The sequence below is a fragment of the Hyperolius riggenbachi genome, chromosome 8, assembly GCF_040937935.1.
Source record: "Hyperolius riggenbachi isolate aHypRig1 chromosome 8, aHypRig1.pri, whole genome shotgun sequence".
In the NCBI taxonomy this organism is placed as follows: Eukaryota; Metazoa; Chordata; class Amphibia; order Anura; family Hyperoliidae; genus Hyperolius; species Hyperolius riggenbachi.
Genome location: NC_090653.1, coordinates 280,570,628 through 280,597,553, shown reverse-complemented (window position 1 = coordinate 280,597,553; position 26,926 = coordinate 280,570,628). Strand labels below are relative to the sequence as shown.

General features: G+C 47.8%; 1 protein-coding gene across 1 annotated transcript in view; it reads right to left on the bottom strand.

The window, feature by feature from the left end:
- Positions 1–17,016, bottom strand: part of LOC137527927 (sulfotransferase 1C1-like) — a 47,774-nt gene extending 30,758 nt beyond the window's left edge. Inside the window, exon 1 of the mRNA XM_068248998.1 lies at positions 16,823–17,016. Coding sequence (XP_068105099.1) covers positions 16,823–16,955 — 133 coding nt within the window. The 5' untranslated portion in view covers positions 16,956–17,016. The remainder of the gene's footprint in view (positions 1–16,822) is intronic.
- Between the last annotated feature and the right edge of the window lie 9,910 nt (positions 17,017–26,926).

Below are 26,926 nucleotides of genomic sequence, written 5' to 3'. Positions count from 1 at the left end.
TTCTGAGACTTTTCATTTCTTTGTCATTGGACAAACTTACAAAATCAGTGAGGGGTCAAATAATTATTTCCTCCACTGTATATAGCACTGACATCTTCTGCAGCACATTACAGAGTACATAGTCATGACACTGGCTGTCCTCAGAGGAGCTCACAATCTAATCCTACCACAGTCATAGTCTAATGTCCTACCATATAATTATTATTATGTACTTATATAGCACTGACATCTTCTGCAGCACATTACAGAGTACATAGTCATGTCACTGACTGTCCTCAGAGGAGCTCACAATCTAATCCTACCACAGTCATAGTCTAATGTCCTACCATATTATTATTATTATTATTATTATGTATTTATATAGCACTGGCATCTTCTGCAGCACTTTACAGAGTACATAGACATGTCACTGACTGTCCTCAGAGGAGCTCACACTCGAATCCTACCATAGTCATAGTGTAATGTCCTACCATATTATTATGTATTTATACAGCACTGACATCTTCTGCAGCACATTACAGAGTACATAGACATGTCACTGACTGTCCTCAGAGGAGCTCACAATCTTATCCTACCATAGTCATAGTCTAATGTCCTACCATATTATTATTATGTATTTATATAGCACTGACCTCTCCTGCAGCACATTACAGAATACATAGTCATGTCACTGGCTGTCCTCAGAGGAGCTCACAGTCTAATCCTGCCATAGTCATAGTCTAATGTCCTACCATATTATTATTATGTATTTATATAGCACTGACATCTCCTGCAGCACATTACAGAGAACATAGTCATGTCACTGACTGTCCTCAGAGGAGCTCACACTCTAATCCTACCATAGTCATAGTGTAATGTCCTACCATATTATTATGTATTTATATAGCACTGACCTCTCCTGCAGCACGTTACAGAGTACATAGTCATGTCTCTGACTGTCCTCAGTGGAGCTCACAATCTAATCCTACCATAGTCATAGTCTAATGTCCTACCCACTAGAATGCTACTGAGGTTATTATCTTACTTTTTACATTTTTTTCCTTCAGGTACACATTAAAGATAATTTGGGGGAAAATAAATAACTTATCGGGTTATGGAAGAAATCGGGAGTGCCCTTAGGAAAACCTTGCAAACGGAGGGGGCATACAAACTCCATGCAGACCCTTTTATAATCCCTTTGATGAGCAATGTCTGGCACACCCACTGCCACGCCCCTAACAGAATAACACTGAGCTACAAACACACAAGATATTATGGTAGCATTATTCAGGGAGGACCTAGTACTTATTCACAATCAGTGAGATGAGAAATACCTAAACATTTATTAAAAATAACAACAAATAATAATTCATTAATAATTTACAAAAAAAAGGAAAAACATCAACAGATAAACAATACGGGTATCTAGGGCTGGATTTCTGGAAAGGCTGGAAAGGCCCGCGCCTTGGGCAGCTGCAGCCAAGGGGGCGCCTGAACATGGAAGAGGAATTGCTACATATGAAAGGAGGGTGAAAATGGGGAGCAACACATGAAAAGGGAAACTGGTGCTCAAAGGATCTGTTCATGAAAGAGAGGGGGTGCTGTGCATGGGTGATACACATGGAAGAGGGGGCTGCACATGGAATGGGAGGGGGCTGCTGTACATGGATGATACACATGGAAGAGGGGGCTGCTGTACATGGATGTTACACATGGAAGAGGGGGCTGCTGTACATGGATGATACACATGGAAGAGGGGCTGTACATGGAATAAGAGGGAGGCTGCTGTACATGGATGTTACACATGGAAGAGGGGGCTGCTGTACATGGATGTTACACATGGAAGAGGGGGCTGCTGTACATGGATGATACACATGGAAGAGGGGCTGTACATGGAATGGGAGGGAGGCTGCTGTACATGGATGTTACACATGGAAGAGGGGGCTGCTGTACATGGATGTTACACATGGAAGAGGGGGCTGCTGTACATGGATGATACACATGGAAGAGGGGGCTGTACATGGAATGGGAGGGGCTGCTGTACATGGATGATACACATGGAAGAGGAGGCTGCAGATGGAATGGGAGGCGCTGCTGTACATGGATGTTACACATTGCAGAGGGGGCTGCACATGGAAGAGGGGGCTGCACATGGAATGGGAGGGGCTGCTGTACATGGATGATACACATGGAAGAGGGGGCTGCACATGGAATGGGAGGGGCTACTGTACATGGATGTTACACATGGAAGAGGGGGCTGCTGTACATGGATGATACACATGGAAGAGGGGGCTGCTGTACATGGATGATACACATGGAAGAGGGGGCTGCACATGGAATGGGAGGGGCTGCTGTACATGGATGATACACATGGAAGAGGGGGCTGCTGTACATGGATGATACACATGGAAGAGGGGGCTGCTGTACATGGATGATACACATGGAAGAGGGGGCTGTACATGGAATGGGAGGGGCTACTGTACATGGATGTTACACATGGAAGAGGGGGCTGCTGTACATGGATGATACACATGGAAGAGGGGGCTGCTGTACATGGATGATACACATGGAAGAGGGGGCTGCTGTACATGGATGATACACATGGAAGAGGGGGCTGCTGTACATGGATGATACACATGGAAGAGGGGGCTGCTGTACAATGGATGGAACACATGGAATGGGAGGGGCTGCGCTACATGGATGATACATATGGAAGCGGGGCTGCACATGGAATGAGAGGGGTTGCTGTGCATGGATGATACACATGGAAGAGGGGGCTGTACATAGAATGGGAGGGGCTACAGTACATGGATGATACACATGGAAGAGGGGGCTGCTGTACATGGATGATACACATGGAAGAGGGGGCTGCACATAGAATGGGAGGGGCACTGCTGCACAAGAAAGGGAATGGCACAACATACTTGGCCTATGTCACCAACAGGACCGCTCCATGCAGGCATTGCTCCCACAGGGGTCCCTCCCTAACCACTCACCTGTCACCTGCATCCTGGAAGCGGCAAAAAACGGCCTACGGGCAGAAAAAGTATATATCTGGCCTTGCAGGTATCTATCAATTATCAATTAGCTTCATTGAAGTGTAAATATGCCTTGCAATGACATTAGACTAATCTTTTCATAAGGTGTTGGCCATAGATCAGGCAATGATGGGCAGATTCGACCAAAAGACAAATCTCTCTCTGAGCGAATCTGATTAGATAGAGATCTGTCGGCTGCCCATATACCGCAGGTCGATTCCCGATCAACTAGAGCATGAAATCTCTTGGGAATTGGCCACCGCATGCATCCCCTCGTCGCTGCCCCCTAGCGTATAAATGTGCCACTGTGTGTTATACATTACCTGTCCTGTGTCACCCACCACGTGGTGCCCATCTGTCTTCAGAATCTAACACTCTTCCATTAGAGGTATACACGCCGCCAGCACATAGCACGGGTGTGTGACGTCAGGTGCGCCAGTGCCGTCTATCGGAAGGGCTCTGAAGACAGATGGGCACCATGCGGTGGGTGACTCAGTACATCATTGTATAAATGTATACACAGGGGGGTACATAGGGCTTGTTCACACTATGAGCATTTGTGTATTTTTTTAAGTTTAATTAATTTTTAAATTAATTTTAGAAATCGCCCTAAAAGCGTTTCGGCAATGATTCCCTATGAGAGTTTTCACATCTGAGCGGTTCCATTACGATCCGCTTCCAAAAGTGCTGCCTGTACCATTTTCTGAGCGCTTTGGCTCAATGGAAGGTATAGGGAAATCGCTAAGCTCTTTAAAAAGCGCTTTGTATGCCGGTTTCCTGAGCACTTTAAAAAATACATACATTGTATTTATTCTTTTCCGGGTCAAAGAGTTCACTTCCTGACTGATGTCAGGAAGTGAAAATCGCACTCGTTCAACAAAAGCACTCGCACAAAATCACCCAACGCTCAGAAATTGCCAGGAATTACTTGTAAAAAATCACGTACAAAAACGCTCAGCGATTGCGATCGCGCTTGTGAATTATAATGTAAACATAGCCTTATACTTTAGGGGGTAACAGTTCCGGTGGTTTCGTTGCGTTTGTCGCTTGTCCTGATATCACTCCCCATTACCACAATGCACCCGATCGACCACTTCCTGCAGCATGTCCAATCGATACATGCGACCAATTTCGGCCTGAAATTGGTGCCATGGTCGATCAGGCATGCTGTTGGCGGCACCGACTTTTCCTCCGTTTCAATAAAAATTGTTGAATCAGATGGTCGATCGGCCGCCAAGTTCTTATTTTTTGCTGTGTTTAATTGTTTAAGAGCAAAGATTTAATTTTGAGTTTTATCCAACTTTAAAGTTATTTTTGATCTGAATCAGGGCCGGTTCTCTCATGAAGCAAAATGAAACATTTGCATCAGGCGGCAGAGATTACAGGGGTGGCATGTTTGTACTGTGTTTACACTTACAGCATGCAGTCAAAGTAGGAGTTGAAGCAAGAGGATAGGGAGGTGAAGAGGTCATCATTGGGGAAAAGCAGCTTGTTGTGCTGTGTGAGGAGTCTGACAGTGAGGAGGGGGAGGCAGGAGAGCAGCATTGGGGAAAAGCAGCTTGCTGTGCTGTGTGAAGAGTCTGACAGTGAGTGAGGAGGGGGGAGGCAGGAGAGCACCATTGGGGAAAAGCAGCTTGTTGTGCTGTGTGAGGAGTCTGACAGTGAGTGAGGAGGGGGGAGGCAGGGGAGCATCATTGGGGAAAGGCAGCTTGTTGTGCTGAGTGAGGAGTCTGACAGTGAGTGAGGAGGGGGAGGCAGGAGAGCAGCAGTGTTTCATTTGACTTGCACAGCAGAAGGGAGGAGGTGGCACTGCTGTCCTGACTAAGGAGGAATGGAGTGGCTGACGGTGAACAGTTTGTTTGTCATAAACTCACAGCCAGCCAGTATGCTATTGTGTTGAGCTGCAGCATGTCATGTGAGAACATTCAATGAAGCAGAGTAAATTGTTGGGTGCTGTGCGATCATTACAATTAAGTTGGGGGAGGGGGGGGGGTACATCCTCACAAGTTTGCCTTAGGCAGAATAAAGTCTAGAACATGGAATCTGAACCTGTCTTTGATTTCAGCTACTGCAAAAAAAAAAAAAAAAATCCACTTGTAGACAGAGTTCCTTTAGCACCTGTGGAGTTAACTCCAGTAAAAACTATCTGCAAGAAGATTACACAATCAGGAGTGTTTTTCTGCAGTCTGCTGTAGTGTTTTACAGAGCTAAAGGATGGTGGTGGGGTGGAATGCCTGTTTGTATGGATCCACCTGAAAATGGCGCCTGAGAATAATGGCGCACGGTGTTGCCGCTAATCCGTTTGTCACTTATTGCTATTTAACGTTAAAGCCTTATCGTTATTTAGCTCTGTTTCTTTTATTGAAAATTAGCGTTAACACACAGAACCCTCTCTGTACCTATCCCTAACCCCTAGACCCCCCTGGTGGTGCCTAACCCTAACCACTCCCCTGTTGGTGCCTAACCCTAACCACTCCCCTGGTGGTGCCTAACCCTAACCACTCCCCTGGTGGTGCCTAACCCTAAGACCCCCCCTGTAGGTGCCTAACCCTAACCACCCCTCTGGTGGTGCCCAACCCTAACCACCCCCCTGGTGGTGCCTAACCCTAACCACCCCCCTGGTGATGCCTAACCCTAACCACCGCCCTGGTGGTGCCTAACCCTAACCACCGCCCTGGTGGTGCCTAACCCTAACCACCGCCCTGGTGGTGCCTAACCCTAACCACCGCCCTGGTGGTGCCTAACCCTAACCACCGCCCTGGTTATGCCTAACCCTAACCACCCCCCTGGTGGTGCCTTACCCTAACCACCCCCCTGGTGGTGCCTAAGCCTAACCACTCCCCCTGGTGGTGCCTAACCCTAACCACCCCCCTGGTGGTGCCTAACCCTAACCTTGACAGTGTTACATTAAATCCATTCACCGTTTTGCAGTTAAATAACATTTGCAGTTTGGCTTATGTAGGGCGCTATTGATAAATAACGTTAGTGTGTGCCACTATTGATAAATAACGTTAGTGTGTGCCACTTTTGATAAATAACGTTACTGTGTTCCGTGTTTCTTCTTTTTTCCCTGTGCGCCATTATTATGCAGTACTAACGATAAATAGCGATAAGCGTATCTTTTTAACGTGGCGCCATTTTTATGCATAGGCGCTGTGCGCCATTATTCACTGATCCGTATTTGTATACAGCTCAAGCCATGATTGTGTGTACACAGGGAAAACTCCTACAGCAGAGCTAAGAAGGAAGCAGAAACCAGATCCCTAGACATCCAGATTATAGCTAGCAGCTTCAAAGACGCCTGCAAACATTTTACAAAAGCAAAGCAGGAGACTTCTGTTCCAACCAGGGCCACAAACAGCTGAGAGTTGGGAAAGTACACTGTTGATGATGACCTCAAACAACCTATAGAAGCAGATTCATGCAATATTTTTTTACACAGTGGTTTATGAGTTAGCAAGCTTACTAGCAATACACAGATATCAAAATAGATCCGCCAAGTACAGGATGTCCTACAAGGAATTTTATTGGCAAAGACAGAACAGCATACCTTCATGGACAAAGAACTTACAGATGGGTGCACGTTAAAAAACATTTTACAATTTGCAGTTTACATTAAGCTATGTACCCACGTTGCGATTTTCCAGATGAGGTTGGGCGACGTGGGTACAGGCGCACGATCACGCGATCGCCGCTTAGCGTCGCTCGGCGATAGCAACCATCACGGATCTTTAAAATCTCTGATCTTAAAGTGGTCTGAAACTCCGACATAACATTCAATACAAATGTGTTTCCTACTTTTTATTACTCATACAGTTATCATATGTGCTTTTGTGCATAAGTAATATTGTCTGTTTACAAACTGCAAGTTTCCAAAGTGTAGTTTATCTTGCCCTGAAACCTGCCATTGCATTTTATTCAAACTGCGTTTTATTATATATTAACATCTTCTAATGAGCTATTCTGAAGTGTGTGTGTGTGTGTGTGTGTGTGTGTGTGTGTGTGTGTGTGTGTGTGTGTGTGTGTGTGTGTGTGTGTGTGTGTGTGTGTGTGTGTGTGTGTGTGTGTGTGTGTGTGTGTGTGTGTGTGTGTGTGTGTGTGTGTGTGTGTGTGTGTGTGTGTGTGTGTGTGTGTGTGTGTGTGTGTGTGTGTGTGTGTGTGTGTGTGTGTGTGTGTGTGTGTGTGTCTGAAGCACAGAGAGCCCGTTTTTACACACATGTATCAACATTGGAATGCAAACAAAGATACTGTGCTCTCCAGTTTGGATGCAGATTTAAAGCTGAATAGCAGGACAAAGTGCTTTGTTTAACCATTTCAGTGATGTTCTGCTAAAAAACAATTCTGGGATAGTAGCTTTCAAGCTGTGAGAAAACTTTTAGAGCAAAGTAGAAATGCTGACTTTCACCTTTCAGACCACTTTAAGATCAGATCTTTAAGATCCCTGATGACTCCATGCAAAGTACCACGATCGCTTGACTTCCTGTTCGCGCCCGTTGTGTAAAGTCGCGTACGTCGCGTGCAGAAATAGTCGTCGCTCAGTGGCGGACACAGCCAGCAGTGGGCCCCTGTGCAAAATTGTAACTGTGGGCCCCCTATGGGCGTGGCTACAACCTAAATAGTGGATAGAACCTGCGGCGCTATGCGCTGCGGCAAAAAAATGGGCGTGGCAATGTCCGGATGAGGGCGGAGCTAACTGTAACTTAAAGCGAACCCGGGGTGAGGGTTTATTTCCTTTTAAACAATACTAGTTGCCTGGCGGCCCTGCTGATCTATTTGGCTGCAGTAATAAACTGAATTACACCAGCAACAAGCATGCAGCTAATTTTCTCAGTTCTGACAATATTGTCAGAAACCCCTGACCTGCTGCATGCTTGTTCAGGGTCTATGGTTGAAAGAATAAGAGGCAGAGGACCAGCACGGCAGCCAGGCAACTGGTATTGCTTAAAAGGAGAGAAATATGGCAGCCTCAATATTATTCTCACCTCAGGTTCCCTTGAAAAGTGCAACGCAAAGACAGTGGGCACAAGTTTTGGTGACCCTTTCCCCAGAAAATTCACATAATTGTGCAGGTTTTCTCAAGAAAATACACATATATGCCCAGAAAATACGTGCAATCATGTCGGCAGATATGCCCAGAAAATACGTGCAATCATGTCGGCAGATATGCCCAGAAAATACGTGCAATCAAGTCGGCAGATATGCCCAGAAAATACGTGCAATCAAGTCGGCAGATATGCCCAGAAAATACGTGCAAACAAGTCGGCAGATATGCCCAGAAAATACATGCAATCAAGTCGGCAGATATGCCCAGAAAATACGTGCAAACAAGTCGGCAGATATGCCCAGAAAATACGTGCAATCATGTCGGCAGATATGCCCAGAAAATACATGCAATCATGTCGGCAGATTTGCGAAGAAAATACATGCAATCATGTCGGCAGATCTGCCCAGAACATACACCTGCTAATATAAATAAAACAAAAACATTTACTCACCTGCAGCAGCAGACCTCCTGTCCCAGCCTCCATCCGGCGCGCAGCTCCCATGGGTGGTTGGGTGGATAGGTAGCCTAGTGGGTGGGTGAGTGGGTGGGTGGGTTGGTAGCCTGGTGGGTGGGTAGGTAGCCTGGTGGGTGGGTGGGTAACTAGCCTGGTAGGTAGCCTGGTGGGTGGGTAGGTAGGTAGCCTGGTGGGTGGGTGGGTAGGTAGGTAGCCTGGTGGGTGGGTTGTTACTAGCCCGGTAGGTAGCCGGGTGGGTGGTTAGGTAGGTAGCCTGGTGGGTGGGTAGGTAGGTAGCCTGGTGGGTGGGTTGGTAACTAGCCCGGTAGGTAGCCGGGTGGGTGGTTAGGTAGGCAGCCGGGTGGGTGGTTAGGTAGGTAGCCGGGTGGGTGGTTAGGTAGGTAGCCTGGTGGGTGCGTGGGTAGCCGGGTGGGTGGGTAGGTAGCCTGGTGGGTGGGTTGGTAACTAGCCCGGTAGGTAGCCGGGTGGGTGGTTAGGTAGGTAGCCGGGTGGGTGGTTAGGTAGGTAGCCGGGTGGGTAGGTAGGTAGGAAGCCTGGTGGGTGGGTAGCCGGGTGGGTGGGTAGGTAGGTAGCCGGGTGGGTGGTTAGGTAGGTAGCCGGGTGGGTAGGTAGGAAGCCTGGTGGGTGGGTAGGTAGCCGGGTGGGTACTTAGGTAGCCGGGTGGGTAGGTAGGAAGCCTGGTGGGTAGGTAGGTAGCCTGGTGGGTGGGTAGGTAGGTAGCCTGGTGGGTGAGTAGGTAGGTAGCCTGGTGGGTGGGTTGGTAACTATCCCGGTAGGTAGCCGGGTGGGTGGTTAGGTAGGTAGCCGGGTGGGTGGTTAGGTAGGTAGCTGGGTGGGTGGTTAGGTAGGTAGCCGGGTGGGTAGGTAGGTAGGTAGCCTGGTGGGTGGGTGGGTAGCCGGGTGGGTGGGTAGGTAGCCTGGTGGGTGGGTTGGTAACTAGCCTGGTAGGTAGCCGGGTGGGTGGTTAGGCAGGTAGCCGGGTGGGTGGTTAGGTAGGTAGCCGGGTGGGTGGTTAGGTAGGTAGCCGGGTGGGTAGGTAGGTAGGTAGCCGGGTGGGTAGGTAGCCGGGTGGGTAGGTGGGTAGGTAGCCGGGTGGGTGGTTAGGTAGTTGGGTGGGTGGTTAGGTAGGAAGCCTGGTGGGTGGGTAGGTAGCCGGGTGGGTAGGTAGCCGGGTGGGTGGTTAGGTAGTTGGGTGGGTGGTTAGGTAGGAAGCCTGGTGGGTGGGTAGGTAGCCGGGTGGGTAGGTAGGTAGGAAGCCTGGTGGGTGGTTAGGTAGTCGGGTGGGTAGGTAGGAAGCCTGGTGGGTGGGTAGGTAGGTAGCCGGGTGGGTAGGTGGTTAGGTAGCCGGGTGGGTAGCTATCCGGGTGGGGGGCCCGACTCCTATCCTCCCTCCCTCCCTTCCTCACCTCAGGGGGCCCCCTCCCGATATGCGCGGCGGGAGAGCGAGCGGCAAATGCAGGAAGTCTTCAGGGCTCTCCAGGCATCCGCTAGAGGCCGAGCCGCTGAGTCTCCAATATGTCTCCAACTGGAGACATATTGGAGACTAAGCGGCTGGGCCTCTAGCGGATGCCTGGAGAGCCCTGAAGACTTCCTGCATTTGCCGCTCGCTCGCTCGCTCGCTCGCTCTCCCGCCGCGCATATCGGGAGGGGGGCCCCCCGAGGTGAGGGAGGGAGGGAGGATAGGAGTCGGGGGGCCCCCCGGGGGAATAAAATAATAAAAAAAAAAATATAAAAAAAAAAAATACTTAATGGGCCCCTGAAGAAAACGGAACTTCAGGGGCCCTCGTGCGGCGGCACGGCCTGCACGGCCGTATGTCCGCCACTGTCGTCGCTTAATGATTGTCAAGGGGATGTCGCTGGAAGAAGGGGCTGCACATGGAATAGGAGGGGGTTGCTGTACATGGATGATACACATGGAAGCGGGGGCTGCACATGGAATGGGAGGGGCTGCTGTACATGTATGTTACACATGGAAGAGGGGGCTGCACATGGAATGGGAGGGGCTGCTGTACATGGATGATACACATGGAAGAGGGGGCTGCACATGGAATGGGAGGGGCTGCTGTACATGGATGATCCACATGAAAGAGGGGGCTGCACAGGGAATGGGAGGGGCTACATACAAGGATGATATACATGGAAGAGGGGGATGCACATGAAATGGGAGGGGGTTGCTGTACATGGATGATACACATGGAAGAGTGGGCTGCACATGGAATGGGAGGGGCTGCAGTACATAGATGATCCACATGAAAGAGGAGGCCTCACAGGGAATGGGAGGGGCTACATACAAGGATGATACACGTGGAAGAGGGGGATGCACATGGAATGGGAGGGGGTTGCTGTACATGGATGATACACATGAAAGAGGGGGCTGCACATGGAATGGGAGGGGGCTGTTGTACATGGATGATACACATGGAAGAGGGGGCTGCACATGAAATAGGAGGGGGCTGCTGTACATGGATGATACACATGGAAGAGGAGCCTGCACGTGGAATGGGAGGGGGGCTGCTGTACATGGATGATACACATGGAAGAGGGGGCTGCACATGGAATGGGAGGGGGGCTGCTGTACATGGATGATACACATGGAAGAGGGGGCTGCACATGGAATGGGAGGGGCTACATACATGGATGATACACATGGAAGAGGGGGCTACACATGGAATGGGAGGGGCTGCTGTACATGGATGATACACATGAAAGAGGGGGCTGCACATGCAATAGGAGGTGCTGCTGTACATGGATGTTACACATGGAAGAGCGGGCTGCACATGGAATGGGAGGGGCTGCTGTACATGGATGTTACACATGGATGAGGGGGCTGCACATGGAATGGGAGGGGCTGCTGTACATGGATGGTACACATGGAAGAGGTGGCTGCACATGGAATGGGAGGGGGGCTGCTGTACATGGATGTTACACATGAAAGAGGGGGCTGCACATGCAATAGGAGGTGCTGCTGTACATGGATGTTACACATGGAAGAGCGGGCTGCACATGGAATGGGAGGGGCTGCTGTACATGGATGTTACACATGGATGAGGGGGCTGCACATGGAATGGGAGGGGCTGCTGTACATGGATGATACACATGGAAGAGGAGCCTGCACGTGGAATGGGAGGGGGGCTGCTGTACATGGATGATACACATGGAAGAGGGGGCTGCACATGGAATGGGAGGGGCTGCTGTACATGGATGATACACATGGAAGAGGTGGTGGCACATGGAAAGGGAGGGGCTGCTGTACATGGATGTTACACATGGATGAGGGGGCTGCACATGGAATGGGAGGGGCTGCTGTACATGGATGATACACATGGAAGAGGAGCCTGCACGTGGAATGGGAGGGGGGCTGCTGTACATGGATGATACACATGGAAGAGGGGGCTGCACATGGAATGGGAGGGGCTGCTGTACATGGATGATACACATGGAAGAGGGGGCTGCACATGGAATAGGAGGGGGGCTGTTGTACATGGATGATACACATGGAAGAGGGGGCTGCACATGGAATGGGAGGGGGGAGCTGCTGCACATAAAAGTGGAACCACAACATTCTTGACCTAGGGGCACAAAAGCATAAATCTGGCCTTTCTCACAGACCTAGAAGAGTGTGTTTGAGCAAGCTCTACACATGTCACCTCCCTTGCTAAGAGATTGCTAAGGGATTAGCGAAGGTCACTTGAGGAAAACTATCACCAAGATATGTAAAATTTAAATTACACATGTATTAGTTGTACATTTATCACAGAGTAAATTGCAGTATAGTTTATTTTTTCCTATGAGGCTGTCACTTGCAGGATCTAGTAATAATCAGCATCTTCTTTCTCTTTTTTCTTCTCAAAAGCAGTCCTGGAAAGAACCTTAAAGTAAACCTGACATTAAATAATAGGAACAATTCATACTCACCTGGGGCTTCCTCCAGCCCCCTTAGGTCCTGTTCGCTCCCTCGCCGCCCTCCTCCGCCTCCTGGATCCTCCGTTATGGCTCCTGTTAACTTCGGGAGTCAGGACTTACTGCGCACGTGCGCCCCATCGTTTTCCTGTGACTGGGAGCGGGGAGGGGGGCATCCTCATAAGTTTGCATCAGGCACCAGAAAGTCTAGAACCAGCCCTGGACAAAAGTACACGTGTAATTTTTTTTTACTTTTTACAAAAGTGGTAATTTAAGAGACCCCTAATGCCCCTGACTTCCAACTTGACCTATTGCCAAGCAGGGCCGGCGCTACCATAGAGGCAAAGGAGGCAATTTCCCCAGGGCCCCAGAGCCTGTAGGGGCCCCCAGTGGCTACAAGAGGAACATTTTTTTTTCAAAAAGACCTTATAGTTTTTGAGAAAATCGATTTTAAAGTTTCAAAAGAAAAAAAAAACACATTTAAAAACCCGCTGACTTTAACGGTCAATAGCAAATCCACCTTAAATGCTAGAAACCCTAAATTTGCAGGATATGTTAAGGAGATCTTTGGGAATAAGAGGAAAAAATATTTTTCAAAAAGACCTTATAGTTTTTGAGAAAATCGATTTTAAACTTTCAAAGGAAAAAAGTATACTTTTAAATGCGGTAAATGTCACTTTTAGTAGCAAACCTAACGGTAGAGTAATTTTACATGTATCAAAAGAAAGAGCAATACATTTCCTGACGGGGTTTCCAGGGGGTCCGTACGCAGCTGCAGCGCTTTGGCCAGGGATCGCTATACATCCGCAATATAGCTGTATGAAGATCCCTGGCATTTTTTCCTATTTTCCCAATTGTTTTTTGTATGTTTCGAGTGTGGGGATTTTTTAATGCCGATTTTTGTTCCGGGGTATCTGTTGGGGTCTCCCCCAGGTTTATTTTGCCCTGGGGCCCCATTGTTGCTTAAACTGGCCCTGTTGCCAAGTGATCTGGTCTCTGAGTTAGGCCTGGTTCACACTGCCATGGATGGAAAACTAATCCGTGGAAAAACTGATCCGTGGAAGGGATCAGACTCCCCCACGCGCCTCCCCCTTGGTTGAAGGAAGCTATGCAACACAAAATTACACAATCCCAGAGCTGCGCCTGCAGTTGCTCAAAGGCTATATAAAAAGTTTAAAGGGAACCTAAGGTGAGAGGCTTAGGGGGGATTACTGACGGCCAGAATCCCCCGTGTCTGGAGACAGGCACAAATTGAGACACCAGAAAGTCTGCAGGCATCCTTCCTTTCACTTTCCTTCTCTACCTTTCAGTATGAGCAGAGGAGGACAAGGGGGACTAAGCAGGACACAGGAAAACAAACGGCCACGGGACAATGGAAGACACAAAAGGGCACAAATGAGGACACATGGGGAAAGTGGAGGATACAAACAGGCATGGAAGAGGACACAAGGGGGCAGAAGAGGACACAAGTGGTACTAGGGGGGCATAATAGTTGGAGGGAAAAAATCCTGTACCATGGACACACCAGGTTTCGTATTTTTTCCCTGGTTTTTGTAATATAAACCTAGGTGCATCTTAGAGTCTAAAACATAATGTATATAGCTCTGATATCTTCTGCAGCACTTTACAGAGTACATAGTCATGTCACTGACTGTCCTCAGAGGAGCTCACAATCTAATCCTACCATAGCCATAGTCTAATGTTCTACCATATTATTATGATGTATTTATATGCACTGACATCTTCTGCAGCACATTACAGAGTACATAGTCATGTCACTGACTGTCCTCAGAGGATCTTACAATCTAATCCTACCATAGTCATAGGCCTCAATTCACTAAGATCATGCTGGAGATAATAAGGCAAGAGAAAACTTATCTTATCTCTTCATTCCTTAAAGAGAATCTGTATTGTTAAAATCGCACAAAAGTAAACATACCAGTGCGTTAGGGGACATCTCCTATTACCCTCTGTCACAATTTTGCCGCTCCCCGCCGCATTAAAAGTAGTCAAAAACTGTTTTAAAAAGTTTGTTTATAAACAAACAAAATGGCCACCAAAACAGGAAGTAGGTTGATGTACAGTATGTCCACACATAGAAAATACATCCATACACAAGCAGGCTGTATACAGCCTTACTTCTGAATCTCAAGAAATCACTTGTGTGTGTTTACCTTCTGTCCCCAGCTTCTCTCATGCACTGAACATTACAGGCTTCCTGCAGACAGCTCTGCCTATGTCGTTAATTCCTCAGTATGTGACAGACCAGCTCCTTTCACAGCCTCCAGAGGAGGATTTTTATCCAGCTCTTTTCTATCACTGATAAGATAGCAGAGAAGCTGCTGGCTTATGTAAATAAAACACACACTGGAGTGTGCATAGAGGAACAGTTCAACACTGAAGAACTTGGCAGCCTTCCAGACACAGGCCGACAAGTCTGACAGGGGAAAGATACATTGATTTATTACAGAGATGGTTATAGTAGAAAGAGCTGCAGCAAGCCAGAACACATTAGAATAGGTTTAGGAACTTGTAGGATGGTAGAAAAAACGTTGTAATTTTTGTTACAGAGTCACTTTAAGTTACCTCCTCTGTAGTTAAGTTACCTCCTCTGTAGTTAATTTACCTCCTCTGTAGTTATTTTCACATGCAGTTAATTAACAGCCTGTCTTTAACTCTGGAGTTATTTTAAGGATTGAAGAGTTAACTTAAAGACAGAAGAGTTAACTTTAGGTTTGCCTGAGGTAAAATGTTTCCTGAATACTACATGCCTTATCACCATGGTAACAACTGTAGAAGAGTTATTAAAGACAGGAGATAATCTTAGTGAATTGAGGCCATAGTCTAATGTCCTACCATATTATTATTATTATATGTTTATATAGCACTGACATCTCCTGCAGCACTTTGCAGAGTACATAGTCATGTCACTGACTGTCCTCAGAGGAGCTCACTATCTAATTCTATCATAGTCATAGTCTAATGTCCTCCCATATTATTATGTGTTTATATAGCACTGATATCATATTTCTTTTATGGGGAAACAGTGAGGGAGACCAGTAAGTTTTCTGAACTTATGAAGGCAGCCTTGTCCGGGTATTGGAAATCATCATAGTCAATCTATTTCTATTTAAGATACATATGATAAATTGTGAATGAATAAGGTTAAAGGATACCCGAGGTGACATGTGACATGATGAGATAGATGTGTCTGTACAGTGCCAATCACCCAAATAACTAGGTTGTGTTCCTATTTTTGAAAGAGTTAAACATCAGGTATGGAAGTGGCAGTTCCTGTCTGAGTCAGGACTGGGTCAGACTACAGTGTGACCCTCACTGATAAGGAATTTAAACTATCCTAGCAGAAAATGGCATCTGAGAGCAGGAAAGAGATAAAAAGTGACAATAAATCATCTCAGGGGGGGGGGGGGGGTGCAGCTAGGTCTTATTTTCGGGAGATGTCTTATATTTCGAGCATGCTTGAAATATAAGGTAGGTCTTATATTTGAGGGGTGTCTTATTTTAGGGGAAAGACATTTTAAATTAAAAACTGGAATATCCTAAAAAGTCATTTTTAGGAGCAGGAGGATAGATATAATTGTTTATTTCATTAGTTTATTTTCACCTCGGGTGTCCTTTCAATGAGTAATATTACTCATATAAGCAGAAAGAAATGCTTGAAAAGCATATATATGCAAATATTGCGTACTCCTAAAGGTGGCCACTAATGGTCCAATTTCTAGCCAAAAATCGTTCGAGCCATCAGAAATTCTGATCGGAAGAAAAATCGTTCAATACACCATCAACGAACCAATCTTTGCTTCCTATCTATCACAACCACTCAAGAAAATCCAAATTTTGGTTTGATAAAAATCCAATCGGACGACTATTTTTATAATCGTTCATAATGGATTGGGCCCATCAACTGAGATTATTTTCAACCCATCCGATCAGAATATCTGATCGCTCGAACGATTTTTCGCTAGAAATTGGACCGGAGTATACCGGTATGCACTGTAATAAAGTTCAGAAGCCCTAGAGTAAGTGATGTAACAACAATTCAGGGGGCCCCCCAGCAGAACTTTGATGGGGCCCCCAATGTTCCCACCCCTTCCCTTGCCTTCCCTTGGTGCCAATCACGGCCTAAGGCCCATCTCACAAGGGTCATAAGACAAGTGTGACCACCATGATATTCACACCCATAACAAGTGTAGCCACAAAAACACCTGCTGTTAAGTATAGTCCCCTGTATCGGAGGAAGGGAAGGTTTATAGTTGGGGGCCCCCACAGCCCCGGGCCCCTTGCGATCAAAGGTGCTGCTCTCTTCTAGATACGCCCCTGCTTGGTAGGTATAACATTTTTAGTAAACAGTAAAATTAAACTCACCAGATTTCGGGTAAGTAGCTATCAAGACATCTCCGGGTCTCGCCTGGAAGTTGTAGATCTCATCCCAGTTTGCAGCTATCGCTTCGGATATTGCCATTCCCTCCACAACGGTCAGCTTTCCCCGTGTGGCCATATTTCCCAGAGAGAACACAACAACTGGTAATCTACTTTGTTCGGTGATTTCAAGGCTGTGTAAATGAGGAATAGGAGCCAAGAAACTTTATCCCCGGGGAGTGTCTACATCGGTGGAAATTAAGCCAATGTACTGAATAAACTACTTCTGGCCAATCTCTGAAGGATTTCAAAATGTGAGATAAAAACACGTGTAAATATTGACGTGCAAGACATTTTGTAACTGAATGATTGTAAAAAAGCAACCCTTTCCATTCTGGTCAGCTACCAACTATGACTTTCTACTTCTGCCAAAGGGTCAAAATAAGGTTCCTTGCCTTAATATCAACATTTAACCATTTGATGAAGGGTGTGCACACTGCCATGAGTTCATCGTCTGGAGACCCACCCAATTCCTATTTCCTGTCATGTGCTCATTCAGATCACCTAGCCCTACGCAGCTTTCAAAGTAAGGAGAATAAAGCAATGCTTGGAATAGATATTGCAATGCATAAATATATAAAGAATTTAGAAACACTAAACTGGCTCTGGAATTCAGAATGATGTCTAGGTCTTGTATATAAGAAAAAAAACAAAAGAATTTAAATTTAGATGCCTTTTCAATGGATAAGCTCCGTCTCTTTAATGGAAAGTTCCCACTGACTAGTAGACTCGGGACTGGCCTACTCTGTGAAAAGATTGGCCATAGACTCTGTCCCAGCTGCCTCCTCTATGGAACAACTCCCCATAGACTCTGGCCCAGATTTCAACTTTATGGAACAACTCTCCCTAGACTCTGTCCCACTCCCAGCTGCCTTCTCTATGGCACAACTTCTCATAGATTCTGTCCCAGCTGCCTCCTCTATGGAACAACTCCCCATAGACTCTGTCCCAGCTGCCTCCTCTATGGAACGGCTTACCATAGACTTTGTCCCAGCTGGCTCCTCTATGCAACTGTTTACCATAGACTCTGTCCCAGCTGCCTCCTCTATGGAACAACTCCCCATAGACTCTCTCTCAGCTGCCTCCTCTATGAAACGACTCCCCATAGATTCTGTCCTAGCTGCCTCCTCTATGGAACAACTCCTCAAAGATTCTGTCCTAGCTGCCTTGTCTATGGAACAACTCCTCATAGATTCTGTGCCAGCTGCCTCCTCTAAGGAAGGACTCCCCATAGACTCTGTCCCAGCTGCCTCCTCTATGGAACAACTCCCCATAGACTCTCTCTCAGCTGCCTCCTCTATGAAACGACTCCCCATAGATTCTGTCCCAGCTGCCTCCTCTATGGAACAACTCCTCAAAGATTCTGTCCTAGCTGCCTTCTCTATGGAACAACTCCTCATAGATTCTGTGCCAGCTGCCTCTTCTAAGGAAGGACTCCCCATAGACTCTGTTACAGCTGCCTCCTCTATGGAACGACGCTCCATAGACTCTGTCCCAGCTGCCTCCTCTATGGAAGGACACCCCATAGACTCTGTCTCAGCTACCTCCTCTATGGAAGGACTCCCCATAGACTCTGTCTCAGCTACCTCCTCTATGGAAGGACTCCCCATAGAATCTGTTTCAGCTGTCTCCTCTATGGATTGACTCCCCATAGACTCTGTCCCAGCTGCCTTCACTATGGAACAACTCCCCATAGACTGTCTCAGCTTCCTCCCTTTATGGATTGACTCCCCATAGACTCTGTCCCAGCTGCCTCCTCTATGGAACAACTCCCCATAGACTCCATCCCATCTGCCTCCTCTATGGAAGGACTCCCCATAGACTCTGTCTCAGCTACCTCCTCTATGGAAGGACTCCCATAGACTCTGTCCCAGCTGTCTCCTCTATGGATTGACTCCCCATAGACTCTGTCTCAGCTTTCTCCCTTCATGGAATGGCTTACCATAGACTCTGTATAGAGATCGTTGGACGACCATGAAAACTGAGATGGCAGGTCCAATCTAAGGGTGAGCGGGGCTCCTGACTCAATCAGACCCCTGGATATAAAGCATTACCTCACTGACTTTTTTTGACTCAGTATCCCAAACACTAAGCTAACCCTAATAATGGCAGATCTATGCTCAAAAGTACCCGGGCATACAAATACCTAGGTGCACATCTAAGTTAGAGCATTAGAATGTTGCCCCAGAACTGGCTAGAGTCACAGCAGATCTGCAAAAATGCAAAAATTACTCTATTTCCTGGTTTGGCCGCATGGCCACTTTTAAAATTAATTCTCTCCCAAAACTGGTATATATATTCTCATCTATACCTATGTGGCTACTTCAGTCCATGTTGATCAAACTACAACGTGCTCTGGTGAGATTTATTTGGCACAATAGGCTCCCACGTATAACGCAGTCAATTTTGACCCTGCAGAGTCAATGTGGAGGTTTTTCTGTTCCCAATATTTATAACTACCATGTTGCAAGCCAAGTTAGACAGATGATTGGGTGGTACGCAAAAGGCACCCATGTTAGGTGGGCGCAAATAGAATTCCATGTGCTAAAGCCTCATGACCCTAGTGTCAAACTCAAATACAAAGTGGGCTGAAATTGTACACTGGGACCTAATCGCAGGCCAACCTCAATGTCTATTGGCCACCTTCCTCCCTTATAAAGTGTCTAATGGCCCCCCTCCCCTATACAGTTCCCTGGTGTCTAGTGACCCCCTCCCCTATACAGTTCCCTGGTGTCTAGAGGCCCCCACCCTCCCCTATACAGTTCCCTGGTGCTTTCTCCCTACCTCCTCCATATGCCTTCCCTGGTGATCTAGGGCTTCACCTCTAATATAGCTTCCCTGGTGGTCTAGAGTGGGCCAAACATAATGCAAAGTGGGAAAACCACTTGAGGGCCAAATTTAATGGTTCTGAGGGCCAGATTTGGCCCGCGGGCCAGAGTTTGGCATGTATGCCCTAGTGCCTTTTTGTGGAGCTTAGGTCCTAATGCAACTATGACCTTCACTCTATTTCTTCTGTACGTTCCAATATCAGACTATGGAAGGCCATCATCGTGAATAGAATGGTGTTGGATTCTCCCAGATTTCCAGTATGATACTAATATCTGGAAACCCACCTTTTCCACCTGGCCTGCAGAGGCCCCTGTCATCAATTTGGCAGTTCAAACACATATGGTTTTTCTATGATCTTTTGGGCCCATTTACTGGGAAGCTTTATCCATTTGCCCAATTGCAAGAACAAATTGGTTTAGACAACTCTTATCATTTGCAATACGTGCAGCTATGGCATTTTTTAGGTTCTATTTCGCATACTCAAGACTTTAAAGGGACTCCGAGCAGTGCAGAAACTATGGAAAGATGCATATCATTTTAAAGCTCTCTTTCTCTTCTTTCCAATGATATATAAATCGCCGCCCTACGCCTTTTAGTTTTCACTATTTTCGCCATGAAAATAAAGAAAACTAAAAGGCGTAGGGCGACGATTTAAGGATTGTCAGAAAGAGGGGAAAGAGAGCTTTAAAATGATATCCATCTTTCCATAGTTACATTGTATTACACAGGACGACTTTTTCCTAAAGTCAGCAGCTCCATTCTGCTGTTTACTGTCATGTTCCCACTGATAAATGTAATAAAATACATAAGGGTGCTTCGTCTCTGGTTCTCTTTAAAGGCATGCCCATGACAGGTGCTCGGAGTCCCTTTAATTGTCTGCATGGGACCCCATGTATTTTGTTTTATGATGTGCTTATCTGTTACTGCACTCTCTTGTAGTGTACTACTGATGGAGCAAAGTTGTCGGTACTAGGGATGATTAATGACATGCAAATACTTCTGAGCTTATGCAAATGTATGTGAATTTGTATGCAAATATATGCAACTTGAACATGGACCAATCAAGTCCAACCCCAGGTTTAAATTGATTAGTCCAATTTCAAGCTGAGTATATTTGCACGAAACAACGTACATAAATTTGCATAAACTCGTGAAAATTTGCATATCATTGATCATCCCTAGTCAGTACATGCAGAAAGGCACCGGGTATAACAAGTTAGAACTCTTTAACACATTGGAATGCATGCATTACAGGGGCAAATCCAGGATTTCCAAGGGGGGGTTTCCTGAAAGCGGTGTGTGGGCGTGGCCAAAACATGGTGTGGGTGGAGCCAAATACTAGCAGTTTCTAGGCTAAATTGCACCCAGGGTGAGGGCGTAAAATGCGCCCCCAACGTTTAGACAGGTATAGGTGCCCGCAGTATAGGTAGCCAGCTATAGGTCCCCCCCCCCCCCCAGTATAGGTAGCCCATATAGTTGCCCCCAGTATAGGTTAGATAGGTATATGCCCCCAGTATAGGTTAGATAGGTATATGCCCCCCAGTATAGGTTAGATAGGTATATGCCACCCAGTATAGGTTAGATAGGTATATGCCCCCCAGTATAGGTTAGATAGGTATATGCCCCCCAGTATAGGTTAGATAGGTATATGCCCCCCAGTATAGATTAGACAGGTATATGCCCCCCAGTATAGATTAGATAGGTATATGCCCCCCAGTATAGGTTAGATAGGTATATGCCCCCCAGTATAGGTTAGATAGGTATATGCCCCCCAGTATAGGTTAGATAGGTATATGCCCCCCAGTATAGGTTAGATAGGTATATGCCCCCCAGTATTGATTAGACAGGTATATGCCCCCCAGTATAGGTTAGATAGGTATATGCCCCCCAGTATAGGTTAGATAGGTATATGCCCCCCAGTATAGGTTAGATAGGTATATGCCCCCCAGTATAGGTTAGACAGGTATATGCCCCCCAGTATAGATTAGACAGGTATATGCCCCCCAGTATAGATTAGATAGGTAAATGCCCCCCAGTATAGATTAGATAGGTATATGCCCCCCAGTATAGATTAGATAGGTATATGCCCCCCAGTATAGGTTAGATAGGTATATGCCCCCCAGTATAGGTTAGATAGGTATATGCCCCCCAGTATAGGTTAGACAGGTATATGCCCCCCAGTATAGATTAGATAGGTAAATGCCCCCCAGTATAGATTAGATAGGTATATGCCCCCCAGTATAGATTAGATAGGTATATGCCCCCCAGTATAGATTAGATAGGTATATGCCCCCCAGTATAGGTTAGATAGGTATATGCCCCCCAGTATAGGTTAGATAGGTATATGCCCCCCAGTATAGGTTAGACAGGTATATGCCCCCCAGTATAGATTAGACAGGTATATGCCCCCCAGTATAGATTAGATAGGTAAATGCCCCCCAGTATAGATTAGATAGGTATATGCCCCCCAGTATAGATTAGATAGGTATATGCCCCCCAGTATAGATTAGATAGGTATATGCCCCCCAGTATAGGTTAGATAGGTATATGCCCCCAGTATAGACTAGATAGGTGGAGGAAGGTGCCCCTGTGTGGGGAGAAGATTGCCCTGGGAAGAGAAGAGAGAAAAAAATTGTGGCGGCGCCAATAAGGGATGCGGGAGCCGGCTTTATTCCTCGCTCCCTCCCTCCCTCTGAATTCCCCTCACCTGCGGTGATTGTGTGCCCGGCTCCCCCATGAGTGTGTGTGCAGCGGAGCGGTAGGTCCTCTTACCGCAGATCAGGCGCATCGGCAACTGGAGTCTCCTGCTTCCTGTTTACCATGACGTCACAGGAAGCATAGAGACTAGTTGCCGGTGCGCCTGATCTGCGGTAAGAGGACCTACCGCTCCGCTGCGCACACACTCATGGGGGAGCCGGGCACACAATCACCGCAGGTGAGGGGAATTCAGAGGGAGGGAGGGAGCGAGGAATAAAGCCGGCTCCCGCATCCCTGGGCCCCTCGCTCTAGTCAGAGTCCTTCTCGCGGCACACAGATATGAGCAGGCGGCAGCTGTGCATCTGTGGCTGCCGCTGCTCAGATTTAGAGGGAGACTTCCGGTCTTGGTGCAGGGGGGTGTTCTGTACACCCGGAACAACCCCTTCCGTGCGCTTCTGCATTATGCATCTGAGCACTGTGGGTCAGATTTAGCAATGCATTACCGACTTTTTTCTTCTTAAATAGTTCTAACCAGCAGGGGGACTGTTCTGAATGATAATAAGAAACTTCTTAAATCCTAGGTAATAGTGGCAAGTGTAGCATGAATTTCTAGAGCTGCACTACAGTTAAGAAAAATGCAAATCCACCCCTAAACCGCAGCAGATTAAGAAGTGCTTAATAGGATTTCTATAGATTGTGCAGTGTGCAGGCTAGGCATGATAGGGTTGATTCGCTATAACAAATAGCGTGCCTTATCAGAGTTAACACACCTTATCAGAGCTTGCATGCCTTATCAGAGTAGCATAGGGAGCGCTATGAACTTATGCCTGCTAAGAGCCCCACTCATCCTGCCCTGAGCCCCTGAGGGTCCAATCACTTTAAAGGACATTGTCCCCGCACTTTGATTGGCCCAATAGGCTGCCTGTCAGGTTTCCTGTCAAGTGACAGGCAGCCTATTGGGCCAATCAAAAGTGCAGGGATAATGTCCTTTAAAGTGATTGGACCCGCAGAGACTCAGGGAAGGAGGAGTGGAGCACTCGTCATTGCCAATTAGCAGGCATAAGTTCATAGCGCTCGCTATGCTACTCTGATAAGGCATGTTAACTCTGATAAGGCACGCTATTTGTTAAAGTGAATCAACTCTGATTTGTGAAGTGCTCCCCCCCTCCCCTGCTGAATTCCTCCTCAGAGCCTGCTGCTATCAATACAGCACAGCAGGTGTATTGGTTATCTCAGCAACAGCAATTCCCCTCACACACTGCACTGTCTGAGAGACCTTCCTAGCGCCTCCTATTCTACAACAGTTTTAGAAGGAATTTGCACTATCTAATGATTTCTTAAGATGTCTGAGACAGTTCTGCACGGATTTCTAAAAACCTACTATTTTGTCTCAGACACTCTTGATAAATGTCCCACTGTGAATCCAGCCGTACTGACCTATAACACATGACCAAATATTTGCAAATAGATAAGCTGTGGCGGTGTGAAAAGCCCGTCTAGGTGTTGCCGCCACGTGAGTCTCTCACACGTTTACCAGCTTTTAGGATGGTGAGTAGGTTTGAACAGGAGAATTGGCTCGCTGCCGTGACTCAATGTGTGTTTGTAAATCTGCGGAACTAATCCGTTTTTTTAGCTAATATTAGAGCCAGTTATTTTTTAGTTTCTTTCTGTAGGCTTGCTGGGAACAACCCAGAGATTTTGATTGTGTTTTGGATTAAGCTAAATGCCGATAAGGGTGTCTAAACTGGCTATAAACATGCCCAGAGAATGCTGTGTGCTGCAAGCACTGACTCTGCTGCTTTGCAATGGGAAGGGGAGTGGCAGCCTCCACATAAGTCTGTATTTGGAACTATTGATCTGATCTGATTTTTACTAGATCTTTACGGGCTCAGACTCAGAAATAGCATCTTGTTATAGTAAACTCTGATATTGTAAACCTCTGTCTATAGTAAACTCAGTCCTCAGGTCCGACCATGGGCCTGTATGACTATACCTCGTATGACTAATTCTGATATAGCAAACTAGGTGGCCAGGCCCCTTGAAGTTCACAAAAAAGGGATTTTACTTTATTTTACTTTATCCTTCCATCAGACAAGGAAGTGCCCATTAGTGGTGTATCTAGAGGAGCACCCCACCATGGGGGCCATGCCTGCCCCCATGCCACCGCTGTCTGCTGCGCTGACTGTCTCCCCTACTGGTGCTGCCCCCGCTGCCTGAGCAAGCTCTCCATTCAAGTACCAGCGAGGCGCACACACTACCCACGCCCGCTGTATGTACAGCAAATGAGGAAGTGATCCTGCATTTAGAGTACACTGGGCGGGTACCCTGTGTGCCCCTCTGTCTCTGCTGTCACGCTGATCTGAGGTCTGGTACGGAGAGGATGCTTAGGCAGCGGTAGAGTCGGGGAGACAGCAGCACAGTGACAGGATCCATCACTGCTGATCTGTAATTTTTAATTGCACCGTGCCCCAGCCCACAACCAGCACCCTTCCCCCCAGCCAACAGCCGACACCCTGCCCCAGCCAACACCCCGCCCCAGCCTGTACCGAGCCAGGACTCTGCCCCAGCCAACAGCCAGCACCCTGCCCCAGCCAACAGCCGGCACCCTGCCCCAGCCTGTACCGAGCACCCTGCCCCAGCCAACAGCCGGCACCCTGCCCCAGCCTGTACCGAGCACCCTGCCCCCAGCCAGGACCCTGCCCCAGCCAACAGCAGGCACCCTGCCCCAGCCAACAGCTGGCACCCTGCCCCAGCCAACAGCCGGCACCTTGCCCCAGCCAACACCCTTCCCCAGCCAAGAGCCGGCACCCTGCCCCAGCCAACAGCAGGCCCCAGCCAACACCCTGCCTCCAGCCAGAACCCTGCCCCAGCCAACACCCTGCCCCAGCCTGTACCGAGCGCCCTGCCCCCAGCCAGGACCCTGCCCCAGCCTGTACCGAGCACCCTGCCCCCAGCCAGGACCCTGCCCCAGCCAACAGCCAGGACCCTGCCCCAGCCAACAGCCGGCACCCTGCCCCAGCCAACACCCTGCCCCCAGCCAGGACCCTGCCCCAGCCAACAGCCAGCACCCTGCCCCAGGCAACACCCTTCCCCAGCCAACAGCCGGCACCCTGCCTCAGCCAACAGCCAGCACCCTGCCCCAGGCAACACCCTTCCCCAGCCAACAGCCGGCACCCTGCCTCAGCCAACAGCCAGCACCCTGCCCCAGCCATCACCCTTCCCCAGCCAACAGCCGGCACCCTGCCCCAGCCTGCACCAAGCACCCCTGCCTACAGTCAGCACCTGCCCAGTTTGCACCCTGTCCCAGCCAGCACCCTATTTTCATATTGGTGGGGGCAACTTAAAGGAAACCAGAGAGCACGGTTCGCTCCCACGCCACCATCCTCAGCCTTCTGTATCGCCGGTACCGGGTCCCGTAACTTCGGCCAGTCGTCGCCACGCTGTCACCTCCGCTCCCCGCCGATGTCCCGCTCTTGCCGCTCGGTATTCAGGCTAACCGCGGGGTTGTACTTACTGCGGCTGCGCAAAGCACCGCTGTCAGTTATGGCCTCGGCGAACTGCGCAGGAGCAGTAGTTCTGCGCCTGCGCAGTTTGCCGCGGGCCACATGGCCATGATTGACAGCGGTGCTTCGCGCAGCCACAGTAAGGCCAACCCCGCAGTCGGCCTGAATACCGAGCGGCGAGATCGGGACATCGGCGGGGAGTGGAGGTGACAGCGTGGGCAGTCGGCTGCAAGGGGCTGAAAAAAACCCCAGATGAGTAAAGTTTATTTTTATTATTTTCCCTGATAACTCCTTTAAATGCTCTATCATAATTGGATTCACCTGTGTGTGTAGGTCAGGGGTCACTGAGCTTTCCAAGCCAATTTGAGTTCCAATAATTAGGTCTAAAGGTTTAGGAGTCAATAAAATGACCAAATTTATGCACCTGCCTAATTTAATTTAAACAATTATGGCGCACTTTTTGTAAATGTGATAAACTTCATTTCACTTCTCAAACATCACTGTGTGTGTCTCCTATATGGTATATTAAACTGACACTTTTTATCGTAATCACCAACGATTTATGCAGGAAAATCATGACGATTAACAACGTTGCCCAAACGTTCGCATCGCACTGTACATAAAGAGCGCATTTCTCTTACTCTGTTATGTCAGACCGGCCGCCACTGGCTGAAGTTACTGGACTTGGAGCTACAGAAGGCTGAGGACGGCAACGTGGGGGCGACCCGAGCTTATAGAGCTGGAGGAAGCCCCCGGTATGTATAAAAGTTTTTTCTTTGATCAGTTCTGGTTTCCTTTAAGTTAGGTTCACACATACACTGGATGTACAGTTCAGTTCCAGTCCAGTCCATTTCATCCGTTTTGTATCAGTTTTAATTAACGGACAGGAAGGGAACTGACAGAGCATGACAGGAAACAATCAATTCTCCCCTTGCAATGCAGCGTGCTGCAAAGAACTTCCTGTGAAAACAGATGGTAATGAAATACATAAACTGTACGGTGTGAACCACTACTGTCCATT